Source organism: Rhamphochromis sp. 'chilingali', assembly GCF_963969265.1.
Source record: "Rhamphochromis sp. 'chilingali' genome assembly, chromosome: 21".
NCBI lineage: Eukaryota > Metazoa > Chordata > Actinopteri > Cichliformes > Cichlidae > Rhamphochromis > Rhamphochromis sp. 'chilingali'.
In genome coordinates, this window is record NC_137949.1 from 19,528,234 (window position 1) to 19,547,189 (window position 18,956).

An 18,956-nucleotide genomic window follows, 5' to 3' on the forward strand; every position below is an offset into this window, starting at 1 on the left:
TGTACTGATTTCTACTGTTTATAGCATCGGTTCATGGATGACCAGGAGTGAAACTAAGTTTATTGGAAAAACAAGAAAACAGTAGTTTTCTGATACTTTCTTGGCTTTTAATTTATTTGCTAGCAATTTAAAAATGTGTGGGACACTGAATATCAGCTCAACCAGCACTGACCAGACAAACGCTTCCCCTCCTAGAAAAATCAGTTAAACCCCAGGGGATCTAATAATTGCATTAACTGTCTTATCTTCCTGCTTTCTTAGATACAGATTGTTAGTTGTTAGTATGAAGGGATGAATGATTACCTATCACAATGCTCTTACATTCAGTTTTGAGGGTTTTTCTAGTTCTTAACATATAAAGCCAATCAATGTCCAGTATTTCAACTCATATAAACCCTGAAAGCATCAGCATCAGTTGCTAAACTCCTGAAAACAAAATTATTTTCATAGTTATATCTACTTTTACCCTCAGCTTTCTTTCAGTCCAGGTGGAGGAGTGGATTTATTGCATTATCTAATACAATATTGCCTTTATCTTGGTTTAAAATAATTTTAAATATTCAGCTAACTGTGGAATAAAGATGCATATACTTAAATGGTGTAGTTAACGAAACAAATGTGAAATTGTTTTAAATTTATAGTAGTTTTAATATGCTTAATGTTTACACTAAAAGAAAACATCATCCCTTAAACACCTGTTGCATGAATTCTTTTACATTTTTAATTCATGAAATTATTTTTGAGCAATAAAAAATTTTAATGAAATAAAATAATCTTAGTGTTGACATTGAAAAGAAACATAATTTAAACATCTGCCATTTGCATTTTTAAATTTGCCTTTAATTTTTCTTCTGTTTTAAGAATTTTAATGATATATAGTTGTGTTAATATGTTTACACAGAAAGGAAACGTAATAACTTACGCGTCTAACGTGTAGATTTCAAAGAACTTATAATACCCACAATTCCTTGCGGCCACTTATCAGCCGGGTTTGTTCCTGTTTTGTTGATTACATCGGCGGTAAGGGAGTTTGTGTCCCTAAATATTCTTTATGCATGTTTTCTTCTTCTGATGTCCACAGGCAGGGAGTTTTTGCCTTCTTTGGAGAGCACTGCACTTTGATCGACTTTATTTCTACATGACTGACTTACTGCATGAAATATTAACCAATAGCAGAGCGGCAGAGGAGATGATTAGTCTGAGAAGAACGTTGACCTCTTTTCACTTTATTTCACAACACTCTTGCTGTCAGGACAAGATCCCTACCGGATTCAGTTCACTGGAAAGAGGGAAATTCGCATACCCTGATCTGGACAGCGGGCCAGATTGTGTTGCTCTGGAGTGGAAATAATTTCACCCGTGGCAGAAATGAAGAGAGCTATTTCATTTCTGATAACTGTCTATGTCTCGGTGCCTGTCATTTTATACCTGTTCCCTTGGATACTGGGCCAAGTCATATTTGCTCACTTGTGTAAGTAATGTGTCTCGAGGCCTGGGTGTTTATTCAGAGTCAAGTTATTACATGTCGGATAGAGCAGATCTATCATTTAAATGACGTAATATATTTAAGTCACGTAATACTAAGGAGACCAAATCGCCATACGCAGTGTTGTGTACTGTTTATGACAAATGTTCTCATGGGAAATACTAATGCTGAAACAAACACTGTTAACAAGTTAACAACCTGTTGATCAAGATTATGTTACCGAACATCATTGTCATTATCCTGTTAAGTTCATTATATTAATATTTAGATTTGTAAGGCATCATCAGTAGAAGATTTACCCATTTCATTTGATATGTTACTCTGCTGTCAAAAAGAATTCAATCAAGGAGTCCTCTGAGATTGGTGTGATACTTAAGGTGTTTTAAATATCAGAGTAAACACTTGAGATTTATTAGGAGTCTGGGTTCCTAGAACAACACAAAAGGAGTTAATTGTTATACAACAAAATCACAATAATAGTATTTTGATATAATGATCATTTGTCTCACACTGGAAAAAACGTACCAAATGCTAGTGGCAATTGACTGCAACCACCACAATAACAAAAGTTTTTAATTGTCTTTAAGATGCTATTAAAATTGGATTCAAACAACTTCTATTTGAAGGGATTTACGTAGCTTGATAACAAAAGTTTGTTTGTCTTTACAATAATAATTAGTATTACAGGACAGCCTGGCCAATGACATGCCATCTTTCTGTAATTTTACACATTTATTTCTTACAATTTAAGCCCAAAGAGTCTGATTTCTTTCATTTATCAGAGCACAATTTTTCTGTTATGCCGAAAAACTGAGGTGTGCTTTTTAAATTGCACGCTTTCCCCCCCTAATACCAGCGATTAAGTGTGTAGTTAAACTTTGTTTGACATCGTTGAGGTAGAAGAAGATAGAAATAGGAAGAAGAGAGAGGGATGATGGCGAGAAAGCATAATAGGAGAAATCTATCAATCTATAAATTCTGTGGAACTGACAAAGCAACAGCACTGAGTTTTTACTTATCATAACAGCCTGGTTCATAGTAGAAGAGTACAGGTGCTAGACAAATAAGACTGCTGTGCAGCTAAAATCCCATATCAGACAAGGACAGGGCAACTTTCCTCTCCCAAAAATCCAGCAACTGTCTCCTTGGTTCCCAGATGTTCACTGTACTGTACAATTTGATATTTTACAGTTTAATGTAGTTTGATATCTCATGGCATACAGTACACTGCAGCATAATCTGATATAATCTAATAATTCATAACACGACATACAAAACATGCTGACCTTGTGTGCTTTTGTTTCCTGTAGTGAGGTTTCCATTCTTTGTGGATCTCAGCAGACCTGAAGATGTCCTAAACCACACATGCAATTTCTACCTCAACACAGAGGAGGGCATCTCAGTTGGAGTGTGGTAGGTCATTTTTGGGATCCTGTTGTGTCCATTTATGTGAATCACCCGAAAATACCACGTGCATATTGAGTACAGTTGGCTCCAGACTGAATATAGCAACGGTGTAATCATTTAGCTGGACAAGAACCACTCAAAAGCTGCCTGCGTATCTTGAAATGTAAGTGGATTTGTTTGTATTGTTCACTCTTTCCCTTTTGTCCCTCTCCGGCTTTGTGTCTCATAGGCATACGCTCCCTGCCAGCCAATGGGAGAAATCCGCCAGGAGAAGCCCTGAGTGGTACCGGGAGACTCTGGGAGACGGCACTCCTGTTATTATCTATCTCCACGGCAACATAGGGACCAGGTGGGATAAGAGCAGTAGGATAGAGTCCTTGAACTGATCCTAATGGAGTCTAGTGGGTATTACAGGACTACTCAGGCCCCTGGTTTTATCCACAGGAACAAAGCGCACAGGGGTTTGTGGGTCAGAGTAAATGAGACTGAAAGCCACTTGATTACTTGTATTCATTGCTCTTATTTTGCTTCTGCAGGGCAATAAATCACAGAGTACAACTGGTGAAGGTAAAATTCATAATCTGAAGTATGTTTATTTTTTTAAAATTCTGGTAAAATGCTTTTGACTCTAAGCGTTACGATGATATTCAGATGTTTTTCTTTTGTAGATCTTAAGTGCTGCGGGGTACCATGTCTTATCTTTAGACTACAGAGGTAAGATGATTGTTGCTCATTAAGGGATCATTTTTCTGCTACACACAAACCAGATCTTCTGTTTGTTGTCCTGGAGGTTTGGAGCTATATATAAAAGCTCAGAATAAACACTTATAAAATATATTTCTTTCCTCTGTCAGTAATAACTGCATATATATCTGGACATAATAAAGAATTCACCCGGTCCTTAGCAGGTCTTTAAATCATTTAAATACAACACATGACATATTAAACAGACAGATGGCCTTGTGACTGACTGTAGAATACTTTGGTTTGCAGAGTAGTTCATGCTTGACTTGCTGCAAAATGGGCCCGAATCCTCAGCCCTCCACCACTATGCTGTGCATTATGGCGAAACATCTCTTTGGGCTCATCTGTCCAAAGGACATTGTTCCATGAGCCTTGTCATTTGTTCTGATGCAACTTTGCAAAGTTTTATTTATGGAGAGAAGAGACTTTCTCCTGACAATCCTTTCAAACAAGCCATAATTGTTCACTTTTTTTCTAATCGTACTGTCATGAACTTTAACTTTCCAACTTGAGGCCTTTAGAGTCTGATATGTGTTGCGGGTTTTTTGCAGTTTTTACAAGAAGTGCATGGTCTGACCTTTAGAAAATATATAACAAAGGAGAATCTGTTTAAAAAAAGTCATCATAAGTCTGTCACTGTCAGTGAGTATACTGCATAATCAATATCTTTTAACAAGGTTTTGGAGATTCTACTGGGGACCCCAGTGAAGCTGGATTGACCAATGACGCCCTCTACCTGTACCACTGGGTAAAGAAACACAGCAAGGGGAGTCTCGTCTGTCTGTGGGGACACTCGCTTGGCTCCGGGTCAGTTTCTCATGTCACGTCAGCCATGTCCACCACTCATGATGCAAAGCTAGATGAAAGCTTTAGTAAGAAAGGAGTTTAAAACATAATTGTTTTTTTTTTTGTAGGGTGGCAACCAATGCAGCAGTGAAAATACAGGAGCAAGGTAGATATTTAAGCTTACTTTAAATGTCCACTCTACCATGGGAAATATGACTTTTAGGGTTACTTACGGCTGTGTGTGCATGCACGGCCTGTCACTGCCATTTTTCAACCTATCCCGAATCATTTATTTGTTCACGAAGTCACCGTTACACATCTTTTCCACAGGAGAAAGTTTTATAGATTACAGTAGAAGTAATAACAATTATCTATAAATAGGGTAGAACTACCTCGGTTCAAAGTGCCTCACTGTTACAAACCCCTTTGGCTTAATGTGCATTTTGCAGTTAATCACTGAACAATGCAGCATGATGTTTCATTAGCAAGAAAACAGATTATTCAAGTCTATAAATGTAGTTTTTAAACTCCAATCATTCATTTTATTTTCTGTTTTAATCAACTGCACTTCAATCTATTTAATCAGAGTCTGCTGTTGATGCTTTGATCCTTGAAGCTCCATACACAAGCATCGGAGAAGTCGTAGTCAACCATCGGTTCACGAAGGTGTGGACAGTCATTGCACATTTGTTTAACTGCAGCTTGCAGCCCTGTGTTTTGCTCATGTTTTCAGCAAAACACAGCTCTGTTCACTTTTGTCTTGTTCAGAAAAAAAATTTCATTCCTTAATGATGTGATTGCTAAGAGATTAATCACTTCGTCATCTGTTTGTGTGATTTAAAAAAACAAAAAACAAAAAAATAAATCACTGGTTATTTTTAATGAACCACTCCAGAATAGTGAGTTACAAAAGACAAGACTATAGATTCACCACAACTTTTGGTTTTTCTCAAGCCCAGTTGATTCCCTGTTTAATCTATACCAATAAAGCAACAGTTATATAAGAAAAATTGTATTGTTAAAGCCCCTCAATCGCAACAACAATTGTGAAAGTTAGCTGCTCTAAACTGAGTCTAGCTTTGTTGGCATTCTCTTCCTGTTTATGAAAGAGGTTTTCCTCACCAGCATCGCCAAATATTTCCTTACAGTGGATCACTGGGATTCTCTAACGTTGGATCTTTATCATAAAGTATGAAGTGCTTTGACGTGACTGATGCTGCAAAGAGGGATTATATAAATACAATTCAACTAATACAGTGTAATTTTGTGTATGAATTGCTAATATTTACTCCACCTCCACACATTTATAAAGTAGACTGGAGTCTCTCACAGAACCTTCTGTTCTGCCAGTGTTTTTGAAAGGATATTGCAGCATATTTTCCATCTTTTTTTCCAGATGTACAGGTTCCTTCCAGGATTTGAGAGCTTGCTGTGGAACATAATGAAAATGACCAACATAGTATTTGCTAATGATAAAAAGTAAGTGTGGCATATTTTACTCCGAAAGAAATGCAAAGAAGTGTTCTGCATTTCCACATTAGATCTCTCTCACGTTTTTACTCCAACATCTTTGCAGCTTGAAGTCCCTGATCAGTCCACTTCTTATTCTGCATTCAGAGGATGATAATGTTGTTCCTTATCACATGGGCCTGGAGGTACAGCTGGTACTCTTCCTCTCCATTTGGACAATTTCCTCTAGTGGACTTTGCTGCTTTTTTGCTGAATACTCTGTATTTGTTGTCTCCAGCTGTACGAGATATCACTCCAGACTCGGAGGAAATTAAACACCGATGCACACGTCGAAATGATCTCCTACAGTGCAAGTCTTGGATTCTCCCACAGCAGCATCTACTTGGATCCCAATTTATCAGGTGTGGTTAGGTAAGGCAATATCTAAAATTGATTAATTGCTTTTCCATTGAAGGCGGTCTATTATGTTCATTTTTAGGTCCCCTTAACCCCTAAAATGAAAGCTTTTTCTGTTTTGGTTGCAGGAAATTTCTAGAAAACCTGAGACACTAGAGTGGCGGTCCCTCCTCCGGGCTCACAGTTCCTCGTGGTCCTCATTGCTTTGTAGGTTTTGTGAAAAAAGTCCAACACACTGGCCAACTTCTTGCACAAAAGCTTCCATATCTTACAAAGATGTCAATAAAAGCACAGTACTGTATGTCGTTACACTCTGTTTTTATTTCAACACAGAGGAACACATGTTGATCAGAAATGTAAGTTTGCATACTTAACTAAGTTACAAATGCCTTTAAATCCTTGAAATTGTTCTGAGTTTCTACAGAAATGTAACAAATGTGAGAACAGTCAGCTGACTGTGATCCTACTGGATTCCTGAAACCTCCACCCACCCCCATAATGTTAAATATGAGCAAGTTATTTGGAAATACTGAAGCTTGCTCAGCACAGTGACTCGCAGTTTAAGCCTACTACATGCATTGTGCTAAAGAAGTATAACAGTGCGTTGACAGCAAAGTAGTCCTCAAAACAGTTCAGTGATATGCAAATTGAAGGCTTAAACCAAACAGGGACGGTTAACATGCTGTAAACAAAAAGGCAGCCTCACAGTTTCTTAAGAGCTTTGACAGTTTCTTCGATGGCTTCCCTGGGCTCGCTTGGTGGCGGGATTTTGAGGTTGGTCGGCTCCACGCCCCACACCTCTGTGGCGTACTCTTTGATGGTTCTGTCACTGGAGAACTTTCCCGTTGCAGCGATGTTCTTGATCACCATCTTCGTCCACTCCACTGGATTCTTTTAGAGAAAAATAAAAATATAATTTATCATTTTAGGTTTTATATTTAGTCTTCTAAAAAAGTATGTTGGTAGCAAATACTTAATTTTTTTTGAATGGGTGTGCAAGTGCATGCATCATGGTGAGAGTCACACTAGCCAGTTAATTTTGCAGGTTTGTGTATGCGTCTGTAAAGTCCTTTAAAACTCCATTATTTTTCATTAACCAGCAGGGGACTTTCTCACTTTCCAAAAGAAGTCCAACTGTTTTTTGACCTCAGTCAACATATTTTAGTGAGTTTTTGGACTCAGTTGCTAGTGTCAGGTGTTATTTAATACAGCATGATATTAATTTGGTAAATGATGGCCCACTTTAGAATTAAAGATAATTGAGAAAGCAGGATATGGTTTTGGGCGTGGCGACCCTGTGGTTGATAAGCTGGTACTGTATGAGTGTGAGAACCCTCAGTTTCTTCAAAACAATGTCTGTCGCTAAGTGCCCATCTTTTATATGCCAAACACTGCATATCTGTCTGAACAGATTTGTTAATACCTGTGCAACCCTGTGATTAAGGGTTTAAAAGCTACTCATGCTTTGGTTTAATCAGCAAAAGTCAGCTGGTGTGCTCCAAGTCCATGCAAGATGTTCTAAAGTTTTTGTATTTGTAAACAGCGAGAACTTCTTCCTGTGGGAAATGGTTAGAAATGGTGCAAAATAACAGTGTAGAGAAGTACAACTGTAATTAGAGCCGCATGTGCTACATTAAAGAATTTGATACTGTACAGATGCTAAATGGGGAAATGTAAAGCAGCTTTTTTATGAGAAACAAAAGGAGCAGACAAATGAAAACTTTGCAAAGGTGTTGCAAAGCGAATGTCACCTTGTAGAGCTTGCTGACTTTTTCTTGGCATTTCACGTAGGCTTCAAAGTCTGCGAAAACTTTGAAACTGAAAACAAACAGACAAACGAACCCAACAACCGTCAGATTTTTATAACATTTAATTGCTAAAGACAGGATCAGCTGATCATGTAACTTGAAATTACTCACCGGTCATATTTGAAAAGCATCTCGGTGAGGTCTTTGAACAGCTCTGGATTTTTGGGGCTAAAGAATCCACTTGTGATCTGATCCATCACTTGCTTCAGCTCAGGAATCTTTTTGTAGTATGCCATGGCGTCATACCTAACAAAGAACAAGTAAGAAAGTTGGGTTTTCGCAGCATTAAGTTACAGATCAAAGTCTGTGAGAGACTTCCTTACCCCTTTTTGTCCATTTCAGCTACATCCTCTACCCTCATGCCAAAAATGAAAAGGTTCTCCTCTCCGGCCTCCTCGGCCATCTCCACGTTGGCTCCATCCATGGTGCCGATGGTCAGGGCTCCATTCAGCATGAACTTCATGTTGCCTGTTCCTGAAGCCTCTGTGCCTGCAGTGGAGATCTGCTCTGACAAATCCGTAGCAGGAATCACTGAAGAAGAGCACATGAAAATTTAATTACTTGCAAAACATCTTTCTCACTTTATCTGAGTTGCATTTTAAAGCGAATGGTACCTTTCTCTGCAAGAGACACTCTGTAGTTCTCAAGAAAGATGACCTTCAGCTTGTTGCCCACCACAGGGTCATTGTTCACCACATCAGCGACGGAGGTGATCAGCTTGATGATCATCTTTGCCATGTGATACCCTGGTGCAGCCTGCAGAGCATCACACAATCACAATCATTACCCTTCTTTGTCTGTTCATCGCACCAGAGTGTTTGATTTGGCTGAATTGCTACCTTTCCACCGATGATCACAGTTCGTGGTACAAAAGGTGCGGTAGGGTTCATTTTGATGCCTATGAAGCAAAATAAAAAAATAAAATAAAGAAACTCTATATTAGTGATTTAAACAATAACCATCTGGACTCTATTCATTTTCAGAAAGTTACTGATTTAGTCAAAATTAATGAATTAAAAACCTGCTCACACATTTAAGGCATAGAGCAAAGCACACAAAAATCAGCATTTTACGCACTCATACAGTCATTTTAAGTAATTTTCAGTGTTTCAAATTTTGGGGATTTGCATTTTTACTTCTTGTTTTACAGATCCATCATTTTCCTGCTGATTTGTTTCTGAAATTTGAAAAGAAAAGCATTTGGGAAATATTTTTTGCTTTCTTTTGAGAATTTGATGAGAAAAAAAAATGCTACCAGTCAATTTCTTTTAGCATACAGATCAGAAACAGCTTAAAAACCCCACACACAAAACAAAACAACGGCCTAACAGTGCAGATCTGCTAGGCTGCTGCATGCTCCAGCTGTACATACAGTTCTCAAACTGAGGGGAGCAGTGAGCCACTGCAGGTGAACAAACATGAAAAATATAGATTGAAAGAATTAGTTATGCAGGGAACAACAAGTGCCTCATTAAAATTCAGCTCTGATGCTTTTCATTGCCAAAAAACCGACACACGGTCAGCAGAAAACTTGAGAATTCCTGAGCTGAGCACATCTACATAAAGCCAAAATGTAATCTTATGCAACTCATTGGCGTGAAGCTCCTGGATTGCCACATTGCATGACATATATGGCATGTGCGTGCAGAACATTTCCAAAAAAGGAAAGGACTTTAAGTGCAGGTATAGTCAGCATCATGTTGCACAGAATAAAAGTGTTGATGAAACTGCTGCTGTCCTGTTTATTACAACCTCAGGGCTGCATGGAAAATTCCCACAGCTGAGTCAGACAGCCACATTCTTCATGTTTGCTTTAACATGCACAGCTGGGTGGGTAGTCTGCCACATCGGGACATGTCAGATTGTGTCATGTAAATTATCACTCAGAAAATCAGCCATTATTAAAGCTTTTGGCACTGAGCAATCAAACTGCACGTGCTGCACGTACGGTTGTACATAGTGATGATGTGCAGGCAGTTAAGGAGCTGGCGCTTGTATTCGTGGATCCTCTTCACGTGGACGTCAAACATGGAGGCTGGGTTGATTTTCACTGGGTACTCCTTCTCCAGGTACTGGGCAAATTTCACCTTGTTGTCCTGTGACAAAAGGAAAAGAAAAATACATACCAAGTATGTGACTTGGCAGGAAGATGCTGAGGTGGAATTGCTAAATAACTGACGAGTGCCGCCTGGACACGTACCAGGTTTGAAAACCACAAACTGCAATCATGCACAACACAATCAGATCGTTTGAGCCTGCAATGATGTGCACAGGCATTGAAAAATGATATGTAATTTTCCAGCGAAGATCAAATTTTTAGTTTCATGGTGCAGCAGAACAAACACTACCATGCAATCATAAGCTACATGAGGGCTAATATTTAGAATCATTTCATGTAAGTGGAGATCATTTATCTGCATTTCAGGAGCGGGACCACACCTGATACCCTCCCTTTCCGGTCCTATGTCTATCTATGGCTCACATGGGTATCTGCCTACCCTGGGAGCTTCTGCCAGTCTGCTCTGAGGCCTTCCCCAAACTGCATCATCGATTTACGATGGCCCATCTGCCATTGTCCAATCTAAAAGGAGGATGTGATCTCAGCTAGTGAAACTTATTTTAAAGAAAAAAAAAAAAGTATCAGAGGAAACCAATAAATGCTATATGCAGTTCTGAGGCGTTCTTGAATCCAGTGCCATTACCTCATTTTCTGTCTGAATAGTGGTGCAAGGAGTATTTACTAAAAGACTGCAGAACAATGCTACGACTGGTATTAACAGATATGATTTCAGTACAAACAATAGTGATGCAACAGTGTGTAAACCAGAACCAGTCCAGTGGCAGATGGTTGTGAAATCACTGAGCAAAAAAGATTTTACAGCACAACTCCTGCTTTACTGCAAGGGACAGACAGAAATTTTTAAATATTCCACAACTATTCTTTTATTTCTGTAAAGTAAAATGAATCAATTATGTCTGCCAGATGAATGAAGCTCAATATCATCTTTCAAGTGTTTGAGCATTAGAGTGTTTTTGACTGCTCCCTTATTTCCTGATGCCCTTGCCATTTATCCAGGCTTCATACCATCGCTGGGACTTCACAAACTCGTGTCCTCCCAGTTTCAAATCGGGGATCATGTAAGACACTACATCTGGAAGCCACTCCCAATGAAGCTGAAGTATAAATGCCCACTTTTTAAAATTTTACTCTTAAAAGCACAGTAATTGAATAAATCTACTCAGGTACTTTGCAGTGACACCTTCCACGTTACCTGTTTCACTTTAGAGACATCGCGGATGAAGGTACCATCATTAACAAGGTCATTCAGCTTCTGCAGCTCATCGAGGTCCCTCACATAATCCTCCCCGATGGCCTGAAAGACACTTAAGGTCAGGCTAAAATATGCAAACACACATCGACAGTTTACACTTCAGCAGACTGTTTGTAAAATAGCAAGTAAATGCACTGCCAAGAACACAGCCGCTTGATACATCTCTAAAGATTTAGGGGTCTTAAGCGGTCTCTTGGCATCATTACTGCAGCTGAAACAGACCTCGGCTATAAGCTCCGCCAGTCCAGGGTTACAGAGGAGCAGCCAGCGTCTGGGAGTGATGCCATTGGTTTTGTTCTGAAACTTGTTTGGTTCTAGTTCACTGAAATTACGAAACCTAAAGGAGGAAAGAGAGAAATGTTCAGAAGGATAGCTGTTATATTAAAGCTTTTAAAACCAGCAGCAATACTACAGCATTTGTAATGGTCTCCTTAACACATAGTATTCATATACAGAAAAAAAATGAATAATTATCATCTCCTGCTGAATTTGTAAGTTTGCTCACTACTTATTTCACTCAGGGACATGCAAATCAGTTGATAACTTTCATGTTTTGTTCTGGATCTTTAGGTGATATTTTGTCTCTCTCCATTAAAACGAAACTACCCTAAAAATTTGTGTTGTGTTTGCGTGTTTGGAAGCGAGCAAACATAAGCGTTACCCATTTAGCTTTGGTTTTAGGAAAAAAAAAAAAAAAAAAAAAATTGGACAGTACACATCAACAAGCAGCCACCTGAAAATGTCCTTCAGCATTACAGTACCACACAGGTATTGAGGGTTTTGGCCTTTAGGAGAGTTTCAACATGCAGTTGATGTAATGGTGAATAAAAGAGGTAAAGATTCAGTCCTGTTGTAACATATGAAGCCATGCTCATTTAGCAACAAGTGGTGCAAACTTTCTCTTTTAAAAGCATCTGTTATAATGACATTTAAAGATTTCCTTTTTTTTTTTTACTGAATTTAATGGCAGCTGCAGCGCTCGTTTGGTCTTTAGTCTGATATTTGATTGACTTTTTTACTGCATCCAGCAGCAGAGGGCTTACACTTGGGTCTTGATGATGTTGGAGTGTATCTCAGCGACTCCGTTGACTGCGTGCGATCCCACGATGCACAGGTGCGCCATGTTCACCCTCTTGCCTCCGTCCTCTTCAATCAGAGACATTTTCCTCAGCTTGTCCATGTCGTTTGGATAGAGAGCTACAATATTCTGCAGAAAGAGAATAGATGGTGACATGTCCATCCCATGAATCATCAATGCAGTTTGTCATTATGGACACTCTTAATGCAAAACTAAAGAAAAAGTCCAGTATACGTACATCAAGGTGGGCCTGATTGATCTGGTAGATGATTTGCAGGTGTCTGGGTAGGAGTTTTTCCATCAGCTGCACAGGCCAGCGCTCCAGAGCCTCGGGGAGAACTGTGTGGTTAGTGTAGGCAAATGTTCGCGTTGTGAGGTCCCAGGCCTGAAAATAAAGAGAAAGTTTATTCTTTTGCAGTCATTTACACACATTCTTGATTTCATCTCTTCTCCCAGTTCATTAAAAGCCTCCAACCTCCTGCATTTTACTTCTTAACATGGCAGTCAACTTCTTCTGCTTTGCCTATGCAATACTGAAGCATCTGTTTCTTGTGCTACCTTACTTGCCCATAGTTGTTCATGATTTCCTAATTAAAGCTTGTTTTAAGTCGGTCAATTTCTACTAACCGTGTCCCAGTCGATTTTCTCAATGTCCAGAAAGATTCTCATCAGTTCGGGGATGGCCATGGCTGGATGGGTGTCATTTAGCTGGATGGCTACCTAGAAAACACGACATCCTGCAATTAGATGTTGGTTTCCTTCCCGTTGACCTCCTAAAACACTACAGGTCGTGCATACATTTAATATGCATGGTGAATATCTTTCTCTCATCTTTCTAGTAGATCACTGTTCTGCTTTAATCTTCTATGAATAAGGAACTTTATTGTGCAAGTGAAGAAGTATCTTGGAGAAAAACTGACTTGTGCTGCCACACAGGTTTGTTTGGAAACAGCAAAAAACTGCTCCTTGTTACAACAGGATGGTCAAAGTTACAAAATACAATGAAGTAATGAACTGCAAATGCACTGAAACAAATGCTACCATTTTGCCTTTATTATTATAATTATTAGAAAACTCAGAGTGTTACTTTGTCTGGGAAGCTCTTGAATGATGTGCGACCGGGTACGCCTTTCTTAGTGGTCTTGAAGCGACGGATAATGTCTTGGAGTGTGGCTGCCACGACAAAGTATTCCTGCTTCAGACGAAGTTCTTTTCCTTCAAAAAACTGTAACAACAAGTGTTATAAGTGGTGGAAAAGAAAAGAAATATGTGACTTGCACTTAATGCAAAAGAGTGACGATATTGAAATTGACTGCCTATAAACTTACATTGTCATTTGGGTAAAGTACACGGGAGATGTTCTCCGCCAGGTTTCTGTCCAGAACGGCTTGGATGTAATCTCCCACATTAACTACAGACAAATATTACAAATTCAATGCTTTAAATTTAAAGTAAAAGAACAAAAATGTACAGGGGGGGGGGGGGGGGGGGGGGATGCAGCGTTTGAGGGATTTGGCAATGCATAAATCTTGTTGCATGTTTCCGTTCTGCAGCAGTTGTGCAAAATTTGCCAGTTGAATACTAAAAAAAGGAAACATGACTTTAAGCAACTATGCATTTGTTAAGTGTAATTTCCGAGTTTGTTCTTGCAATGACAAAAAATAGTTGGAGCCTCACACCACTGTTGGCAAAATATTCAAGCAGCCTCACACAGAGAAATTTAAATGGACAGTGAAAATTCATGACCTACAGTCTTTCAAGTTAAAATCATTGGGAGCGCGGGCAGACCACAGCCTCATGGTGTTCACAGTGTTGTTCATATAGCCAGGGATGGGTGTGTCATAAGGCATTGCGAGAACCACCTGCAAGTTAAAACACACAAAAACCCCAAAACACATTTATAGAATACTGTGATGTACTCTCCCGTTTTCCCAACTGCCCCAATAACCAAAAACACACCATAAATGAACATTTTTTATGCCTTCTTAACAATATTCTTATAGTAGGATACTATGTTGAAGAGCTGGTGTGCATACATTTATGGATGTTTGTCTGTTTTGCTGATTCTCATCAGCTGTAACTACTAAAGACTTCCATATTCACGCATTGCTGAAATAACCTATAAAACCTATTTCTTACTTCATCAATATTTCAGTATCAGTACCTGAGTGTCAACCCATTTTGGGCCAGCTCTCGTTTCCTCCACTCGTCCATAGAAGTGCACGGGCAGCATGTACTCGGGGCGAGCCTTCTCCCAGGGGTTTCCATGTCTCAGCCAGTCATCTGCCTCTTCCACCTACAGTAGGTCACAAGTTAGAGCTCCAGGATAAGAGTCACTGAACGAGACACAAACTCCACTTAGAGCACGAGGTCCAATCAGGGCCCTATTCCAAGTGACATGTTCAACAAACCAAGTTAAATAATTAACTCTGAATCGATCAACTCAGACTGGAGTTGAGAATTAGTTCAATCAGCTCCGAGTATATTGACCTTGAGTAAAGCATGTGCATGAGTAGACAAAAGAAAATCATCACGATTCATCGTGGCAACAGATAAATAAAGAGCAGAAGCTTTATTTTAATAATAATAATAAAAAAAGAACATGTCTCGGTGCTGATTATGATATTTTACTATAAAAGACAGGAGAGAACAAAGGGGGTATGTTAGTTTGCTTGGTGACAGTGGGATGGACCTGCCCTCAAGTCAGTTTTTCATTAAACAAAAGCTGTTTTGCAGAAGTTAAATATGTCAGGAATATAGGTCATCTTGGGACAAACATGCTGCAATAAATGCTGGGACAGAATAAATAAATAATAACATAAAGGAAACATAAATGGTTTAGGACAGGATGAGCTGAGAAAGAGTTAGAATAGATCTAAGTAGATCTTTTTTGGATCTATCCTGCTGTGAAAGTGGGCTCTGACCTGGACATGGGTGGCTGATCTGTTATGTGGAGTCACTGCAATCTGACCCACTGAGACTGAATCGGGTGATTTTGAGTGAAATATACAAACTTTTACAAAAGTAATCAGATTACAAGCAGACTGTCTGCAGGCTACTTTTTGAAAATTCACTCAGTTCAGCCTCATCTTTACTCCAAACAGTGTGGCAGACTTTGTACAGAGAAGTTATTTAAACAGTGATTGCTACAGTGTTGTAGAGTAAATGTTTCCAGTGGGGACCACACATGCAGTCTGACAGCTGCATTAGTGTCCACAGAGTCACAGGGTTACAAAGAGGTAGGCTACAGAGCATGGAACATAATCACCGCCTATGTTCTCATACATTGATGAGTGAACGATTATGAAAGTGTTCATCTTAAACATAATAAAATAGTGACCTACTATCCAACTGGGATCTTTGATAGCAACTTTATGAATGAGGAAATTAAACTGAGCGTCATTCAGCTGGCTCGTGCGCTGCAGGAGGGGAGGAGTCAGAGTTTGGTGAAGAAAACCGTCCAGTGATCAGGTGAAGTTTACAGAGTCCGTTACCCCCGTGATTGACTCACAGTTGATGTGAACCCATCTCAGGGTTCACAAACTTGGAGTTGCTGGCTACAGCAGCTTCCTCGAGTAGATTTTGAATTTACGCTGTTCACCAGCAACAGGGATTGATACATGCAGGTTCAGTCACACTGTGCAGGTTTATAGGTTGCTGTTCAGAAGTCCATGTTTACACTGAGAGTTTGAACTTCAAATAAGCAGCAAAAAAAAAAATAAAAAAAAAATCCAAAGGGCAGAAGCCTTTTTCTTTATCACAAGATACACAATGTTTTGTTCCTATACAATCAACCAACCAGCTTCTTGCATCACTCGAGCAGTGCTAAACACAGGTTTTTATTAATGATTAGCTTTATGAGTATTCTGACCTAATAATTTCTACTTTGGCCCAAATCAGCCTTGAGTTCTAGAAAAGTGAGTTTAATCAGTTTCATTGTAGTTTAACTGCAAGAGTCCACAAAAAAGGGTAAGTAATGTAAAGCTTTGAAAATAAGATGCAGGTACCTGCCAGCCATCTCTTATCTTCTGGTTAAAGATCCCATATTCATATCGAATGCCATAACCGTACGCTGCAAGTCCCAAGGTGGCCATTGAATCCAGGAAACATGCTGTGTGCAGAAGAATTAGACATGAAATCAGAAACATAAAACCCCTGTAGTGAAATTAGAATTGAATTCATTTTAATGGCTGGAAGTTGATAGAATAGGCACGCAGAGATATTTGATAGAGGAATGCCAAAATAACCTGGAAATAGCAATGACATATTGCTGTAGTGGAGATAAGGAGATAAGGAGTTCGCCTGCAAAAAGACTCATCTTTAACCCTTTTGCAGAGTTGCAGCATACTGAATTTTATTCTCTGTTTTCCAGCTTTTCCTGTTAGTTAGGACTCCCAGAGGAGAGGCTGGGCAGTGAAAACCTTTTCCTCCCTTTCTCCCAGCCTCCTTTTAAACACTTGCATTATTTTACCTGCCAGTCGGCCCAGACCTCCATTCCCCAGCCCTGCATCCTCCTCCATCTCCTCCAGCTCTTCCATGTCCAGGCCAAGCTACAGCAAAGCATTAAAAAACAAAACAAAAACAGAAAAAAATCAGCAGTGTCATTATGTGCGGTCAGTTTGTGCGGCTGTGGATGCTGCAGAAATTGCTGCAATAAACCAGACCTGATAGATGGCTTCATCGCAGGCGTTCTGCAGCCCGAGGTTGATCATTGTGTTTTGGAGTGTTCTGCCCATGTAGAACTCCAGAGACAGATAGTACACTCGCTGGTCATGTGAAAGAAACAGAAACACTAAATATTTGCACCTGCTACATCATCAGTCTTCAACTACCCCAAAACACTGATAAAGTCTTTGTGGCTTTTGTTGCAGTTTCAGAAATGAAGCAGTAAGTGCAACAGACAGCAATTTTTTTCTGCATAAAAAAAAGAACAGTGGCTCATTCTAATAAGGAAAGTTTTATGCAGCGTTTAGGTACCTCCCATAAAAAGGGAAACACTAAAGCGCATAAAGTTGTGGTTTTTTTTTTTTTTTTGTTCTCTCGTTTTAAATTTCAGGAAATGCATTCTCTGAGAAAACAGTCTACATGTAAAGATATTTTTAATCTGCCAGTTTGACACTCTGCAGAATAGGTTGGCTGCACTACAGCTGTGTGCGCGTTTGTGGTGGAGTTTAACTTTGACACTAAAACTTCTTGCTGTTACCTTTGGGTCCACCTCATAATAAAACTGCTGTGTTCTGATCCATCTCCCCACCAGGTGATCTCTCACGGTGTGGGCCAGGGCAAAGTAATAATCCCTTGGTGTTGCAATGTTTCTGTCTTTCACCAAAGTGAAGTGCAGGTGTCGATTAAAGCCCTTTTTCAGCTCTGCCACGTTCTCCACTCCCACGATCCCCCTGATACTGATCTGCTTGCGCTTCTCCTGGTCGGTGAGAGGTGTCGCCATGGTGGGTGCGCAGTTTCGGGGCTGGGAAACCGTGCCTGTCCTGGACTGAAAGTGAAGTTAAATGGGAAGAGAGTTGCTGTTTTCATGCACTAGTCTCCTCCTCATGCTGGTTGTTATTGGTGAGTGCAGGGGGAGGGTGGTGCCTCTGCTGACCTGAAAACGGCAGGAAGCAGAAACACCACAGATAAAGAATGAATGGCTCTTTATCTGCAGGGTTTTTTTTGTTTGTTTTGTTTTTGGTATGATTTGATGTTATATAAAGGTGAGGAAGTGCTGACTGCCCTGAGTGCTTTTATATGTAACGTAACAACACATGGAAATATGTATACATGCATATAATAAATATATAAAATATTTTTTAAATATAATATAGAATTTTTTGCACGCTGTCATTTTGGGTAGCTTCCAAACTCTGTCTGGCCCCTCCAGTAGGTCCCTAGAGACACACCAGGGGACAAACTAATGATTTTATCCGAATCGAAAACTTAACTTTTTTTATTCTTCAGATAATTACTGAGGAGTTAGAAAATCGCTAATTTGCTGTTCTGCGCACCTCATTATTGGAGTCAAATATAAAACTGAATTCTGAGCCACCAAGTGGCTAAAGGGGGTAATGCAACAGCTAAAACTTGGGGCTCTTCTGATACTTGTAAGAGAATTTGCAAACCGCTTTCCATTATTTATGTATGTATCCATATATTGTTATCTGAACAGGATTTAACAACAACCATTAACTATTATGATTTGTTCATAGCTCAGGCGCAGGAACTATAGTGTGCATCTCTTGAATTGTTTTCAATGTAATTTTTGTATTATGGTGTTTAAATTAAAAATAAAGTAAATAAAATAAAGATATATAAAGTAGAATAAAATGGGACACTTGTGTAAAGTGCAAGAGCCTAAAAATTATACATAACAATGATGCTTCAAATTAAAACCCTATGTCTGATTAACTGACAAGGTTAGTGATTTTATTTGGGTAGACTCATCTCTTGGTTGGTTT

The 18,956-nt window shown here is 39.3% G+C and overlaps 2 protein-coding genes across 3 annotated transcripts; one reads left to right on the forward strand and one right to left on the reverse strand.

The window, feature by feature from the left end:
* Positions 1 to 979: 979 nt before the first annotated feature.
* On the forward strand, positions 980 to 6,590 carry LOC308390051 (lysophosphatidylserine lipase ABHD12-like). Of its 2 annotated transcripts, XM_080871733.1 has the most exons (13): positions 980 to 1,020; positions 1,253 to 1,471; positions 2,797 to 2,899; positions 3,123 to 3,242; positions 3,430 to 3,460; positions 3,562 to 3,607; positions 4,315 to 4,444; positions 4,552 to 4,589; positions 5,010 to 5,089; positions 5,820 to 5,902; positions 6,000 to 6,078; positions 6,171 to 6,304; positions 6,418 to 6,590. In XM_080871733.1, exons 2-13 carry the CDS (start codon positions 1,369 to 1,371, stop codon positions 6,443 to 6,445), a joined length of 975 nt encoding a protein of 324 aa, XP_080727859.1. In that variant the 5' UTR covers positions 980 to 1,020; positions 1,253 to 1,368; the 3' UTR covers positions 6,446 to 6,590. The 2 variants fall into 2 exon arrangements, with proteins under 2 accessions (XP_080727859.1, XP_080727860.1); XM_080871734.1 differs by having other exon boundaries at positions 986 to 1,471; positions 6,171 to 6,294.
* A 78-nt stretch (positions 6,591 to 6,668) lies between these two features.
* pygl (phosphorylase, glycogen, liver) lies at positions 6,669 to 18,019 on the reverse strand. The gene is made up of 20 exons (XM_080871732.1): positions 17,711 to 18,019; positions 17,172 to 17,273; positions 16,979 to 17,057; positions 16,515 to 16,618; positions 14,672 to 14,803; positions 14,258 to 14,369; positions 13,836 to 13,918; positions 13,595 to 13,732; positions 13,135 to 13,227; positions 12,746 to 12,892; positions 12,473 to 12,636; positions 11,652 to 11,766; positions 11,370 to 11,471; positions 10,046 to 10,193; positions 8,937 to 8,995; positions 8,712 to 8,853; positions 8,421 to 8,628; positions 8,209 to 8,343; positions 8,041 to 8,107; positions 6,669 to 7,180 (listed from the first exon to the last, which is right to left on the reverse strand). Exons 1-20 carry the CDS (start codon positions 17,951 to 17,953, stop codon positions 6,992 to 6,994), a joined length of 2,562 nt encoding a protein of 853 aa, XP_080727858.1. The 5' UTR covers positions 17,954 to 18,019; the 3' UTR covers positions 6,669 to 6,991.
* Between the last annotated feature and the right edge of the window lie 937 nt (positions 18,020 to 18,956).

Excerpts from the sequence above, each read along its gene's own strand:
- LOC308390051 (XM_080871733.1), top strand. The coding sequence starts at position 1,369 with ATGAAGAGAGCTATTTCATTTCTGATAACTGTCTATGTCTCGGTGCCT. Across the intron at positions 5,090-5,819 it reads TCAACCATCGGTTCACGAAG|ATGTACAGGTTCCTTCCAGG; the intron begins GTGTGGACAGTC and ends CTTTTTTTCCAG. Across the intron at positions 6,079-6,170 it reads CTTATCACATGGGCCTGGAG|CTGTACGAGATATCACTCCA; the intron begins GTACAGCTGGTA and ends TGTTGTCTCCAG.
- pygl (XM_080871732.1), bottom strand. The coding sequence starts at position 17,953 with ATGGCGACACCTCTCACCGACCAGGAGAAGCGCAAGCAGATCAGTATC. Across the intron at positions 14,370-14,671 it reads CAAAATGGGTTGACACTCAG|GTGGTTCTCGCAATGCCTTA; the intron begins GTACTGATACTG and ends TTTAACTTGCAG. Across the intron at positions 8,108-8,208 it reads ATGCTTTTCAAATATGACCG|TTTCAAAGTTTTCGCAGACT; the intron begins GTGAGTAATTTC and ends GTTTGTTTTCAG.